Source organism: Pelobates fuscus, chromosome 12 (genome assembly GCF_036172605.1).
Source record: "Pelobates fuscus isolate aPelFus1 chromosome 12, aPelFus1.pri, whole genome shotgun sequence".
Taxonomy (NCBI): Eukaryota; Metazoa; Chordata; class Amphibia; order Anura; family Pelobatidae; genus Pelobates; species Pelobates fuscus.
Genome location: NC_086328.1, coordinates 83,601,909 through 83,617,511, shown reverse-complemented (window position 1 = coordinate 83,617,511; position 15,603 = coordinate 83,601,909). Strand labels below are relative to the sequence as shown.

Sequence of the window (15,603 nt, the reverse complement as noted above, 5' to 3'; positions counted from 1 at the left end):
GAAGCTCAATGGATATTTTTTTGTTCACTGCAATTTTCTCTGTAATCTCTGCAGGCTGCATGAGCAAAAATCAAAGCAAATCAATTGTCTTCAAAATGCTGGAATCTCTACCTGTTACCATCTATTTTACAATGGCAAAAGTAAATTAAATCTTTATTTTTACAATGTCTGAACAAAAATGGCTCAATTAAACTATGCATATTCACCATTCTAAAATTGGGTCAAACAAACTTATTCAACAGGTCTGCATGCTTTATATGTTTATTTGAAGGTTTTTTTTGTGTTGTTTTTATTTTTCAGGATTTTACTATTTTGGTTTCAATTCCTTTGCTTCTCAGCTCACACAATCCTTCCCTTACTGTTTATTCTAAACGTTCATTCTGCCCATGTAATCTGTTAATTCACTCACTGCATCATGAAGTTTTAGAATAACAAGAATGAGCTGCACAAGCATTTTGAGAGTACAATTAATGTGGGGTGGGCACTGCCCCCTTCCTAGGGCCCTGACTGTGGAATTTGAATCCAGATCTGGAGGGTACTTCTAGTTTTATAACCAGGACGCCTAGCGCTTTTTTTTCCACTTAAAAACATTATGATGCCCCTCTAAGGAGTTCAAGAATGCTAAACAAAAACCAAACACTTTATAGACAGAAGATAAGTAACGACTATATACCCCCTCCTTCCTACAAGTGCTAACTCCTACCGCCTCCTACTTTATCTCTGTCCATCTAGCGGTAGTCCTCCTCCCGTGACGTCACTGGAATTAAAATCCCAGGCGCCTGGGGTCGGACAAAGAGTGTGAGGATTCTATGGCAGCGTTCGGATGCTCTCTGCTCGCATTCTAAATCTTTTGAGGAATTCGATTTAATATCTTTCTGCATCTCTTCCCTTATTGAGCCAGATCCCGTAGCAGTCCATCGTTAGCTGGATCCACGCAGCCTGTGACATTCTTTACTAAAAGTTAGATCTTCGCCTGGCTTCTTCATCAGGTGTCGGGTTACACCAGGACCTCTTGCTAGAATCCTGACCCATGACCTCTGTTCTCTCCATGATCTGAACACAAACGTTAGGTCAGAGAGTTCGATCCACATAGGATTTTGAACGATGGGACCCCATCCGCTGCCCTATTATGGAACGGAGGCAGATCGGTTGTCTGTCTGCAGATTGCTGGATGTGACCACAGCAGGTCTGATGGAACTTCAGCAGATGAGACAAGAAGCTGAGAAGAGGGTCGAGGGAGCACTGAGAGGAGCAAAAGAGAAGGAGGAAATGGGACGACCCAAAATCTACAAAAATATGCCAGAAAACGAGGAGGAATTGTTCTGGGTCAGAACCAATATCTCTCAAGTAGAACTAAAAATGAGAGACATGGTCATAAAAGATCTAGAAGTGATACGGAATGAACGAACTGTGAGATCCAAGACTGTCAGACTAGGAGAACATCAACTGAGGATGGACCAAGTCAACTCTAAGAAACCAGAACCAGGGGACTATCGAGAAGAGCTGGAGGACCTATTCACATCAGATGTATTTGAGCTAGGGTATGACCCCAAAGAGAAAAACTCGTCAAAGCAAGATCTAAAAGAAAAGAACAAAGTTGTTATGGACCGGGTCAGAGAAAGGTGTAATGGACTGATTCCAATAACGCAACTTAGTCCTGTAGGAACAGAACCTCCAAGAATTCATGACATAAACCTGTCCAGCTATAGGCGAATGGGTTCACGGGAGGTCCAGAACACAGAATGGATCAGGTCAAGGTCTGCAGAACAGGACCAGTATGCGGAAGATGCAAGGTGTGGAAAATCAAAGCCAAATGAAAGGAATGATATTCTGTCTACTCTCGAAAGACAGGTGAGCAAATAAACTATTATTACCTTTGCTCATACTCTACCTAATTCCCAGCTATGCCACCAGAAAATAGTCTAACAAACGATGCATTGTGTTGATAAATTTGTATCAGATTTATGAAACTGGTGACTTAAAAAGTTAAGTTGTAAAAGTGTAAGTAATTACCGATGAAATGTGAATACCGATTCAATTGGTATCCATGGTGAGTACTCTACTTTTAGAACTTTGCATAACAATTTCTTAAACCTGCCTCTTATAGTCAATTAAGTCTTTCAATGACAAATTGTGGAGGTTTGTTTTTATGTTACAGATTTTTATTTATATTTTTTACAATCATGTACCCTGTATCATTCAGACTTATCACACATGTAGATATTTGCATATATTGTCTCTCATGTAACACTTTTATAGACTAGCCAGAACTGGACTCTGTATATGAGGCTCTGAGTTTTTATAGGCTCACAAACAACAGAAGCTGTATTACAGAGGAAATGTTACTGTATTTCCTTGCACCTTTCAGGAGGTCACAATGAGGTGATTAATAGTTCTGTTTTTGCTTGCTTAAGAGGTTTTTGTTTGTATAAGGTGTGTGTGTGTATGTGAAGGGTTCCATGTCTTTGAACATGGGGCAAAGTATTCTTCAAAGTCACTAATATCATCCTGTGTGACATTGAAGGGGAAGTCCCTATCTATTATCATTTTAAATGCACCTATATGTTTATATATTTCATTAAAATAAAATGATATTTTGTGCATGTGTATTTCAATATAAACAATACCCTACAGGGGTGTGGATTTTTTTTTTTTTTTTTTTTTAAATCTACGTATCCACGCGACTAAAGTGGTAGCCCTATCTATCATGTGTTCTGACAGAAAATCATTTGAATTAAAATGATTGGGGCCCCTGGCAAAAGCCCCGGAGAGCTATTTGCTGAACTGTTGAGTTTTCACAAAATAAATCTGAAATGAAAAATGGATGCAAAAATAGCTGATCTGGAAAAAAAACTGCTATTTTTGCCTCAGTTTTGCAATTTGGATTTAATTAGCAAAAAATCAGTCTTGTGAATTACCATGAGTGTCTCACCCTCTGCCCTCCCACAGTCCCCCCATTTTTCATAGTGTGTGGTGTGTGTTATCTGTGTGCGTGGGTTTGCTTTGTGTCATATACATGCAATGAGTGCTGGCTGTGTGTTGGGAGTGTAGTGTGTGCTGGATATGTATCATGCGTGTGGTGTGGCTTAGCTGTGTGTGATGTGTGAGCAGTGTGTCCTGACTTCCTTTTTAAATGGAGCCTGTCATGACTTGACTGACCCTCCGTTCCTGTGCCCCATTGTCCTAACGGAGATAGATGTTACAGTTCTGTGACACCCACCTCTGGTCATCCATTGATAATATTGGTCTCTACATTAATTTGCGTTTCCTGGCGACACTTCCCCAAGCAGGGCAAACTTCCTCCATGACGCCAACATGCTGGTTTCATTGCTGCCAGCATCTGAACAGAATAATTTATGTCACTGTGTTCCTCTACTCATAAGCTGGTGCTAGCTGCATTGGCTAGGATATTTCCATAGCAGCCGCAGCACATGCCACAGGCGCAAGGCTGGGAATACTACCTATTTTTTAATAATCCCCCCCACCCCCTAATTTATACATTTTCTTAACAAAACAGCTGCAACAGCAGAAGGGTCAGGATATATTTAGGCGCAGAACCTAAGTATAAAATAAAGAAGACCCACGGATGTATTCCTGGGCCTTAGAGCTGTGTATTTAACGTATAAAAAGAAAAAAACCCAAGACAGGCTGAGGACAAGAATACAGAATACACGAAACCGTTAAACAAGCCAAAGGTCGAGGAATATAGAAGTCAGAATAGTCAGGAGCTGAGCCAAAGATCAAGCATACAGAGATTGGAATGTCAGTAGGATAGCCAACATCAAAATGCGCAAGAAACACTACCAGAAACACGCTCTCTGATAACCAGAATGGAAACCACGGCAGGGCACAGAGAAATGGACAAAAAAGGTTTAAATAGCCTAAGGTGCTCTCTGATTGGCTGCAGAGAAGCATGTGACAGTGAACGTGTGTGTGTGTGATATCACACACACATTCCAATTGGTTAGGCACTAGAAGGGATAATATTAAACCTTAAAAGGTTCTAACTTGTAGCGGCCAGCGTCTCTAACGTTTACAGACCCATTGCAGGAGGAGGTAAGCGATAGGCGGCATTCTAATTACCACATGGGAACGCCGCCACAACGAGATGCGCCTGCCAGGTCCCAGTCTGCTCCCGCGCCTGAGCGAACCCAGCGGGTGCCTGGAGACAGTCACTCCCCTTGTGATGTGGCGTGACAAGAAGTTCTATTCCCTTAAATACAAAATGGTCCAACTAGTTTCTCACACGTTCTTCAATAAATATCCTCTCTTTCTCATAGCTACACTTTCCCTGGTCTCACCATATTTTTCCACCCTTATCTCTACACTATCCTCTCTAATCTCCAGTTAACATTATCTCTAGTTCCCTTTCCCCAAACAGCCACATCCCCAGTCCCCTTCCTTCTTCTTTCAGCCATGTTTCCAGCTTCTTCCACTTTTCTGTCAGCCCCATGTCAACAGTCTCTTTCCATCATCTCTTTGAGCAAACATTAGTAGCTCCGGTGCCAGTAGTCTCCTTGTAGTGTACTACAGTAAGTAGTCAAGTCATTCTAGAATGGTTTGATACTTATCTAGGCACTTTCTGTCCAGCCAACTCTTCTGACATCGCTATTTGCTTCCGCTTTAGTGATGTCAGTTCCTTATCTCTAGTCCCCTTTTCTATGCAGTCAGTCATAATTGCAGATCCTTCCTTACTCGGATATCAAATCTCCGACCTATACCCAACATTCATGGGACAGCAAAGTCTCTAGTTACTGTTGTTCCCTGTTCAGTTCCCCCCGGTCATGTCTCCAGTTCCCTTCGCTACTCTTTCAGCCACGTCTCCAATTCCCTTTTCTCCCATATCATCCATGTTTTTAGTACCCTTCTTTCTCTTTCCAGTATACTTCTTCCTGTGTCAGCCATGTCTATGGTCCCTTTCCCTCTTCTCTATGAGTTATCTGTAGTAGTTATGGTGACAGGACTCGCTGGATTCTGTACTACAGTATGTAGTCAAGCCATTCTAGAATGGTTTGAAACTTACCTGGGTCCCACAGGAACTTTCTGCGCATCCTTCTCTGCTTAGCTTCTTTGCTTGAGTGACTAAGTTTTAGCAGAACTATTTGGAGAGCTTTTGATGACACTCCACCTAATTAATTCCTTTCAAATTGTGCCTAAAGTGCCATTATAATTTTTGCTGCTGGGATTGTGTTAACTTTCTGAGTAGTAATTCACAAACGGAGGATACCGCACGCACACTTAGGAAACCAGGTGCTTATCAGAGCCAGGGTTGGCAAAACCCAGTTTAGTAGATAAATTAGGTCCAGACACTCAGGATTGCTGCAGGAAGGCAGGTTTATTGAAAAAAAAAAGAACAAAGTTTTGGCCTCTGTGTACGCCGAAACTTTGTACTTTTTGTTTCAATAAACCTGCCTTCCTGCAGCAATCCTGAGTGCCTGGACCTAATTCATTTAAACTTTTTTTTTTTTTTTTAATTTTTAATTTTTGATATGCAGGTAGTTACAACAGTGCCTGTCTCGCCACAACGGCATCAGCAGGCTCAATTTCATACACATAGTATAACAGTGTTGTGGCATGTTGGAATTGCATATAATTTTTAAAATAATAAGGAATAACGAGTCGAGATATCAACAATTGGTTATTAATTATTCCGCTTAAGTAGAGCGTTGCTTCACAAGGCTTAAAATTGATTATTTAAACTTTTTGAGTTGTGTTATGTGGTTTTTTTTTTATGAATGAAAAAAACTCACAGCTACACCTGCTTCCTTTTGTAGGAAGCTGTGACAGAACTCATGCAGGTTACTCAAAGGAAAGCTGCCACTTCAGGGATCTTTGCAATTTTTTTTAAAGGCGTATAACATTTAAACTTGCATGATGACATCAAGTGTGTGAGAGATATATTTACCTTGATGCCCCATTGTCATGTGGCAATATACAGCAGACAGAAGTCGTTTTAATAGTTTGAATCACCACCTTCTGTTGCATTTTGCCATAACTTGCCTCGTAGTGTTATTCCAGCTTTTGATATTTTTGAAATATCAGTCAAATCCGAATGCAATCTGTATGATTGTGTAGGTCCCCCTAGTGCTTCCAAAACAGCTCTGATGCGTTGAAGCATGGACTCCCCAAGGCCCCTGAATGTGTCCTGTGGTATGGGGCACCAACACATTAGCAGCAAATCCTTTAAGTCCCACAAGTTGCGAGGTGGGCCTCCATGGATCTGATTTGTTGTTCTAGCACATCCTACAGATGCTCAATCGAACTAAGATCTTGAGAATTTGGAGGCTAAGGCGACATTTTGAACTCTTTGTCATGTTCCTCAAAACATTCCTGCACAATTGTTGCAGTATGACAGGATGCATTATCCTGCTGAAAGAGGTCACTGCCTTCAGAGAACACTATTGCCAATAAGGGATGTACATGATATGCAACATTCTTTAGGTAGGTGGTACGTGTCAAAGTAACATCACATGAATACATGGACTCAAGGTTTCCCAGCAGAACATTGCCCAGAGCATAGCACTGCCATCTCTTCCCCAGCTCACATGCACCTTTGCCATCCACCTGATCTAAAAGAAAACATGATTCATCAAACCAAGCACCCGTCTTCCATTGCTACTTACATTCATTAGACTGAGCATAAGATTGTACCTATACATTGTACTAGCAGGTTTGCTAGAAAATGCACAGATTAGGAGAAAAACGTAATTATAGAAAGGTTTTACTGCTAGCTGTCAGTCAACACCTCAGCGTGCAGAGGCATTAACTGACAAGGTAGAGCAAAACGATAAAACATCACTGACCAATCAAGATAAAGAATCAGCACTATGGTGCCACACAGACCATGGTGACTACCACCACCTCATGAATTGTAGACCAAAGAAAGAATATCCAGGGACACATAGGCTCTATCCTAAATCACAGACTTGGGCAAAGTTTCAGCTCATGCAGTCTGTGGATTGAGAACAACTACTGCTTATGTGTGCCCGGATATTGTTTATTTGGTTTGCAAGGAAGAGCAAGCAGAAAAGATCTCCCTTAAGAGGTCCCTCTGCTCTCCATGAGCACATGCTCTGTGGTTGCTAGGGAGTATAGAGGAATGGAGTGATGTGGCAATGACTCCAGTGTGTCGACATCACTGATGAAATTTGCCTTGCTTGGGAATGTGTCCCAAGCAGGGCCAATCAAAGAAGACTTCAGGAGTAGCACAGGCAGAACTGAGGACAGCCAGGAGGTGGGGGTGTTACACGAAGAGTATCACATACGAAGTGGTGCTGGGAGGAACAGTGAGTAAATCTTTATAATTTACATTGAATACACCATGTATCTTTATAAAAAAAATACTGTGTATTCAATATATATGGGAGTGATTTCAGGTAAGCCATTTTTTCCATTACAGGTTCATATAACAAGCAAGTGTGCTTACAGAGTCTGTTCTACAAAGCTGTGTGTTTTCTGCCTCTTCCTCAGCAAGGAGTTACAGGGTTATTCACAACAAGTGACATTTGCTTGGAATTCAAAGTGTGTGCAACGTGAATAACTCTGTTAGATTTGTGGCTAGTCGTTAACCGTGCTGAATACAGAGGTGCAGAATTTGTTCATTAATGTCGGATAATAATTGTAATAATAACAAAAGGGTCTAGTAGTGTTACATTTGACACTCATCCTTCTTACAAATGATTCCGATTTACTGGAGGTGAAAAGCACAAGTGTTAAAATATCCTTGTTTCTGCATGAAAGCTATTAATGAATCAGTTTGACAATGAGGGTCCATAACAAAGGGGCATTTATTAAGCAGAGTTTCTGTCACCTGTTATTTAACTTCACAGCAAGTTGAGGTTATTAGATTGTTAGTGCTAAGAATATTAACCACATTCTTTTGTTAAAGTGGTACTTTAAAGGAACCCTCTAGTGTCAGGAATAGTAACATATACTGTATTCCTTATGCTATTGTGTCTTTTAGCAGTTTAGGCACCCCTCCGAGTGCATAAAAAAGGTAGTTTTACTTACCTTTTCTACATTGACGCTCTGCTCTCTCTGCATGGGCCAGTGTGTGTGTCTGTGTCTGCATTCGTCAGTGTGTATGCGTGTGTCTGCATGGCTCAGGGCTTGTGCGCGTCAGTCTGCATTCGTCAGTATGTGTGCGTCAGTCTGCATGGGTCAGTGTGTGCGCCAGTCTGCATGCGTCAGTACGTGTGTGTGTCAGTCTGCATGCGTCAGTACGTGTGTGTGTGTGTCAGTCTGCATGCGTCAGTACGTGTGTGTGTGTGTGTCAGTCTGCATGGGTCAGTGCGTGTGTGTCAGTCTGCATGGGCCAGTGCGTGTGTCTGTGTGTGCGTCAGTGTGTGTGTGTCAGTCTGCATGGGTCAGTGCGTGTGTGTGTGTCAGTCTGCATGGGTCAGTGCGTGTGCATGTGCGTGTGTGCGTCAGTCTGCATGGGTCTGTGCATGTGCGCGTGTGCACGTGTGTGTGTGCGTCAGTCTGCATGGGTGAGTGAGTGTGTGTGAGTCAGTCTGCATGGGTCAGTGTGTGTTTGTCAGTCTGCATGGGTCAGTGCGTGTGTGTGTGCGTCAGTCTGCATGGGTCAGTACCTGTATGTGCGTTAGTCTGCATGGGTCAGTGTGTGTTTGTCAGTCTGCATGGGTCAGTGCGTGTGTGTGTGTGTCAGTCTGCATGTGTCAGTGCATGTGTGTGTGCGTCAGTCTGCATGGGTAAGTGCGTGTGTGTCAGTCTGCTTGGGTCAGTGCGTGTGTGTCAGTCTGCATTGGTCAGTACCTGTGTGTGCGTTAGTCTGCATGTGTCAGTATGTGTGTGTGTGTCAGTCTGCATGGGTTAGTGCATGTGTGTGCGTCAGTCTGCATGGGTCAGTATGTGTGTGTCAGTCTGCATGTGTGGGTGGAGCAAATGGGGCAGCACATTTTTTTTTGCTTAGGGCAGCAAAAATCCTTGCACCGGCCCTGAGTATGTCATACATGTTTTGTTGCGGAATATGTTGGTGTATTTAAATAATTGTAATTTCCATACAATCTTTCCCTATAGGGAAGCATTGGGAGGCTAGTGGTTATGCGCAGCAAATTTACAGCGTTTGCAAAGTCACTTCTTGTGGCTGTCCTACTTTTTAAATTCAATTGTTTTTAAAGTTAATCACCTAATCTCATCTATGATCTCCTTTCTCATTCTGCAGTCACAGAGTGCTGAATGCTTGGCAAAGGAGGCTAATCCATTAAGGGAGGTAGCAACCTGTCCCACACACAGAGTTTTTGTTGGCATTAAAAGGACTATTGATAAGTTTGTAAATAAAAACGTGTCTATCCTAGCATGATTATAGTTTCAATTCTCCCCTTTATTGATAACTGGAGACGCAGCTGGTTTTGAAAAGAGCATGGCATATCTTAGGTTTAAGTGGGTAGACCCCAACAAGTCAGAGGGGCTAGCCGCCACTAGCGCTCTGTCCTGTGTAACCTTCTGCTGATGTCAGCAGTGAGATAGAATCCCTCTGAGCTAGGGCTAGTGTAAGGTTTGGGTGCATGTACTTTCTTCAAATATATTTTTTGGCTTTGCGGTTTTTGATTATGTGACTAATATTAAAGTTGTGGTTTCAGCTTGCCAAATTTTGCAAATGTTGCAATTGCATTAAAACCATACTCTACTCCTATCCATATTTGTTCTTTATTGATCTAAAATTATTTGCAATCCTAGACATATTGAGCATATTACCAATCAGGACTAATAAATAAATCCGTTTTGAGTTAATTTACTTTAGTTGCACCTGCTGTATGTTTTTTCTCATTTTTAAATATTGTATTCAAACTTAATGTTGTTATGTGTACATATACAAGGTATGAGAGAAACCCTATCTGCCCTTTAAAAACAATATACAATATGTATGGGTGAATTCAATCAATAGCAATAGTGCTACAAAGAATTTTGTCACTAATGTACTGCATTTAAAAAAAAACAAACAAAAAAAAATCTTGGTCCGTAAGGGGTCACATCATTTATAGTGACATTTCATTTCCTTTTCTTTCTTTCAGCCATCACTCTCCACACTACTCTCAGAACTTCCGGCACTACCGAGAACTGGAGCTGGGTCATTGCCTCCACGCTTCAGATTGGGGAGCTCTGGGGTAACAAGTGATCTGCTGTTTACAAGAAGGATGACTGGAAGCTGCATATCTGCACCTAGCTCTGGTATGGAAAATCAGTCCTCAACAAAACTGTTCAGTGGAATAGGACATAATGAAGTAATTCAGACTATAGAACAGAGATAGACAGGAATTACACATAGTACAAAGAGCAGTTTATTGGAAGAAGAGCTAAAAGTGGAACAGTGGGCAGGGACATTTATTTAGTTCCCATAGTAGCTGCACAGCATTTCGATAATTGCTCCAGAATAACTGTATACCCAAAGCCTTCTAGGTATACTGGGTAATGATGCACCATAGGATCTGTCAGAGTGAATGTGTGTTTGGGGTGATTTTAAAGAGACACTCTAAGGACCAAACCAACATTAGCCCAATTAAGTGGTTTCCGTGGGGGACACTATAGGGAGCTATAGTGCCAGAAAAACAACTAGCGCTATAGTTTCCTTTTAGATGTTTTTTTTTTTTCAGTGTAGTGTGTCTAAAAACAGCTTTGAAATGCTGCAGATCTCTTGTCTGCAGCCTTTGTAAACCCTCCCTTTGCATTCGAAGTGCAGCGTTAGGTGTATAATTAATAAAGACATACTACACACGTAAAGGACTTCAGCAAGCTAAAGTACTAAAGTGCTGTATCCTCAAATACAGGAACCTTATGAGAGAACAGTGCACACTTTGCTTTATTGAATGCTTTAAATGTTACCAACAGCGCCACCATGTGGTAGAGCATTTACTATGTATATACACAACACATCCACTAAATTTGGAATTGAAAATAGAATTGTGAAATTTAAGTGACTGTACTGGATTTGGAGAATTTTTTTTCAGATCAGCTGAATTTTGCAAACGGGTTTTCAGTTCACTACTATTTGATGTTTACCAAGTAAACCCCAAGGTTTAGTTATATATTTTTTTAAATTGGTTAGATCAGCTGGATAATAAGTGTATTTCATATGAAAAACTCAGTAGTTGGATGCAGAGGTAATTCATAATTTAAAAAAATAAAATAAATTAATACTGTAACTAATGTTCTGTGTGGTGTTTTTTTTTTTTTTTTTAATCACTGCAGGTTTCTTTGAGTCGAGTGATTTGGACTCCATTTCCTCCTCTTGCTCGTCCCTGTGCAGTGAAACATCCAGTTGTGCCCAGTTTTCGTTGAAGTCCAATTGCTCTACCTCCGCTGCTAGACCTTGGTCTACAGACTTCACTGCAGAGCGCAGGAAAGAACTACGAAGCGTGAGAGGAAGTGCAAGGAGACCCATGTCAGCAGGTGAGGCGTGAGGCACGGTTAAACTCATAGTAATAGACAGTACTTGCTAGGACTGTTGCAGGAAGAGTTTGTCTAATGGCTTGGCATATTCTGGCACAGATGCACTCATAGTGTTTCAGCTGGTACTTTTGGGTAACAAATGATATCCATGATTAGGATGTTATCGCAGTGCACACCAGAAGGACCGTGTGGTCTTTCTGGTCTGCACTGATATGCTAAAGCAAAAATTGACAATTTAGTGTCATAAAAGGTTTGAGAGCTTACTATGGCAAAAACACTGCCTGTAGTGGTTAGGGTGCCGAAAGAGCCCCTTTAATGTAAGAATGAAAATTAAAAGTGCCTTTTCACCTAATATGTTGTATGTATATTTAAAAAAAACCTTATTAGCATAATTCCTTCTATAGTTGCCCACAAATATCTGATTATGTGAACCGTACACTTTATTTCCTATAGTTAAAATAACATTCTAGACCAGTGGACGGCAACTTGTGACACGCATGCCATGCATGGTATGCCGGTGCCTATGCAGGCCATGTGAGGCTGCTGGATCCAAATGGGCCAGGTGGGGAGATCAGAGGATCTTCCTAGCTGGCCCAGAATGCCCCAGCTCCCAGAATGCAAAGGAACCTGCTGCCTGCACCTACAGCAGATGCATACACCACATGGAACTTTCCCTCACAATCCAGTGCGTCTCAGCTATTCAGGGAATTGCTGCAGGTTACCTTGGCAAATCTCTGGTTCACTGAAACGCTTCAGACCGGAGACAGAGGCAGAATGGGTCTGCACATGTGAAAGATTCATACCACAAGTTTCAACACCGAACTATTAGGGATTAATGAGAATTCATGCCCCCTCCCTGGCAAAAGGTAGGCAAGAGGGAGGTGGCAAAAAACTCTAACAAAGAGCTACCCCACAACCTGCACACAACACGCACAAATATCACAGGCAACTCACATCAGCAGCCCACATACATGCACACAGACACAAATACTGTAAACAGTCCACATACATACGCATAATACAACAGACAGCCCCACACACATAATTACCACAAACAGAGCACACATTACACAACAGGCATGTCAGAAGTTATGATCGGTGGAGCCCACAAATCAATAACATTAAATACTCACACAAACAACTCCTGCCACAAACACACGTTTATAATACCACAAACAGCCCGTATTTACACACAAAACCCTACAAGAAAAACTCCTACGCACACAATACAAACAACAGATGCACAACACACAGCCGGTATGTACACTCACATAACATCACAGACATCCCACCCAGCAAAAATGACATATACAATCTCACAAAGCATCCACTGCAATAGGGCCGGTACACAACGGCACTTAAACGTTTTACTTTAGCACAGCGCTACCAGAAGGTTGTCTATCGCTGTTCTAATAAATAAATATGTGGTGCATGAGATCTGAGAAAGTTTCAAATCTCTGTTTTACTTTTTTGATTACAATGACTAAGAAAATTATTTTTTTGACCTAAATGGATAAAAAAAAGCTTAGTCATCTAACCTATCTCATTAAAAGGTGAGTTAGGTTGAATGATTAAGCTTTTAATCTATTTAGGTCAACTAACTAATGCCAATTGTATAAATCTCACATAATTTAAGGACAGACATCAGGGAAATTTAAAGGGACACTAAGCACCAAAAGAATTATATGTTAAAACGGATCTTTTATCCCGATAACAAAAATTTGCATTTCATAAAGATCGATTATGAAATACTCAAATTGACTGTTGGAATTTCACTGAAATTCCAGTCTCGTGGGATTCTTCAGACCTCAATGCTGTACTCTTGCGCATGCGCGACAGTACAGTGCTGACGTCAACTTCTGGCAGCTGATGCACCAGGATCTGAAAACTATGGTAGTGCCCACGAGAGACATGGTTCGGGTAAGTAAATCTTACCTTTCCTGGTCCCTCATGGCCCCTAGATCCACAATGGTGATGTCACAGTCAGGGGTCTCTGCAAATTATGCAAACATTAACAAGGCCGCTTAAATATAGTGGTTTTGGTGCACAGATGCTGTTGCTTTTCTTGGGCAATATAAAACACTACCAAGAACATGCCTCTGGATCTTATATAATAATGCAGAACACTGCTAATGCTTTGCATATAGAAGCATTGGTTTTAGAGGTTCTCTAGGAGCAGCATTGGAACGGTGGAAGTATGGCAGATGTATGTCCCCAACTCTTTTCTAAAAGATGCATTGAATTGGATAAGTCATCATTAATGATGACCTTACCAAAGGTGCTGTGAATCTAAACATTAACAGGAAAACTGTAATGTTAAAATAAAAAAATAAATAAAAAAGATGCTTGACTACGTGTAGCAGAGAATTAGAAAGAAGGGGTTTTTCAGTGTTCCACCTTACCAAAACGTTCTGCCTATTAAAAGATATGTGAAGATCTATATTAGCTAAATTAATGTGTCATTTATCTATAGGAGCCTTGGATACATTTCTTCTCCCTTCTCCTTGCCATTCAAAGAAAGACAACATCACTTACATGGAGGAAGATAGAACTCTTGAGTACTCCCAGTGTTCCATACCACCTCATTCAGTCATCCAGCAGCGCCATAGGGTAGAGCGTTATATCTGTAAACTGGCACTCAAATATCGCTGTAGGCCTGGGTCATCTACCCTTCCAACAGACCATGGACCCCCAACTCGTAGGACCTCAGCTGCTACACTCATTCACTCTGAGTGTCCTTTCAGTCCACCACCTCCTAAATTCCACTCCCTCTCTGCAAGTGTTGGAGATGTTCGAAAGGCCCACAGAGGTTCCTGGGGTAGGTTTCTGAGTAAAGTTATGATGCGCAAAATCTCACGAACAGCAGCTTCTGAGATGAACCTTGAAATATGTGGCCAGAGATCTCAGAATACCTTAAGAGGCTCATTTCTGGAAGAAAATAGACTGCCGAGGGCAAAATCCTTTCGGGATCTGCTATCAGTTAACCTGTTTAAAAAAAAGGGAGGAGAGGCCTAGATGAAGCCTGGTAACATCACTTTTGGCCAAACCAGATGAGTGCAAATCTTAATCTGGCTCAACTGGTCAAAGAGCCTGCTGCTGCCCTCGCCACTAATATAAACACAGAAATATGCACTAAGTGTGAAAACAGTCACTTAAAGAGAAACTCCGAAAACAACTTCATCTGAGCCAGTTTGGTGCCAGGAGGTCTTGGACACCGTCATACTTTAAGTGGTTAAAAACCATTTACAAACAGTAACCCCAAACATATGAAAATGGCGTCAAGCAGGAAGCCTTTGACTGGGCACTGGTGTCCGCTTATCACTAGCTCCCTATTTATAAAATGGCGTGAAGAAGGTTTGTACATTGAGATGAAGCTCACCGTGCCAGAGGGGTCCTTTACGTAAGATAAATCTCAAGCTCTTGTGTTAGTTAGTAGATGCTATATATATCAGATCCAATGGATGACACAAGGGCTCTCATTTGATAGATTTATTTGTTTAGTTTTGGTATGCATTTCTAGATTTGAACCTCTGTTTTCCAGTAAAATGTTGATCTAGAGTCAATTCACTGTATATTACATGTTGTACATACTGACTGTATGTAAAATGAAAAGTATTGAGCACTGATATTACAATAATGTTTAATAAAGTCACACAAACTCTCATTGTTTCTTCCATTGTCTATGCAGTTATCTAATCTGCCATTCATTTCACACAACTTTGTGTCTCCAGGGTTTAGCAACACCCGCAAAGGATTGTGGACTTCCTTTTCCTGGAAAATGTAGCCAAACATTTGTATTATCAAGGTTACAAATCACTGTGTTACTTAATCCCTTACCTAGCAATATGTTACACAGAGCAACACTAATGATTTTACCAATACTGTAGCAATTAAAGTTTGTATTGTAACTTTTATTGTAATCACCAACGCAAGTATAGCTTAAAGCAGTGTTTCCCAACCCAGTCCTCAAGGCACACCTACCAGTCCAGGATTTAAGGATTACCCAGTTTTGTCTAAGGTGTTTTTAGAAAAAAAAGAAAAAACACCTTAGACAAAACTGGGTAATCCTTAAATCCTGGACTGGTAGGTGTGCCTTGAGGACTGGGTTGGGAAACACTGGCTTAAAGGACCATATAGTGCTAGGAAAACAAACTCGTTTTCCTGGCACTATAGTGCCCTGAGGGTGCCCCCACC

At 41.3% G+C, this 15,603-nt stretch overlaps 1 protein-coding gene across 1 annotated transcript; it reads left to right on the top strand.

Moving 5' to 3' along the window:
- The first annotated feature begins 383 nt into the window (after nt 1-383).
- LOC134579244 (uncharacterized) lies at nt 384-15,061 on the top strand. The gene is made up of 4 exons (XM_063438462.1): nt 384-1,851; nt 10,035-10,191; nt 11,209-11,409; nt 13,883-15,061. Exons 1-4 carry the CDS (start codon nt 1,105-1,107, stop codon nt 14,422-14,424), a joined length of 1,647 nt encoding a protein of 548 aa, XP_063294532.1. The 5' UTR covers nt 384-1,104; the 3' UTR covers nt 14,425-15,061.
- Nucleotides 15,062-15,603: the final 542 nt, after the last annotated feature.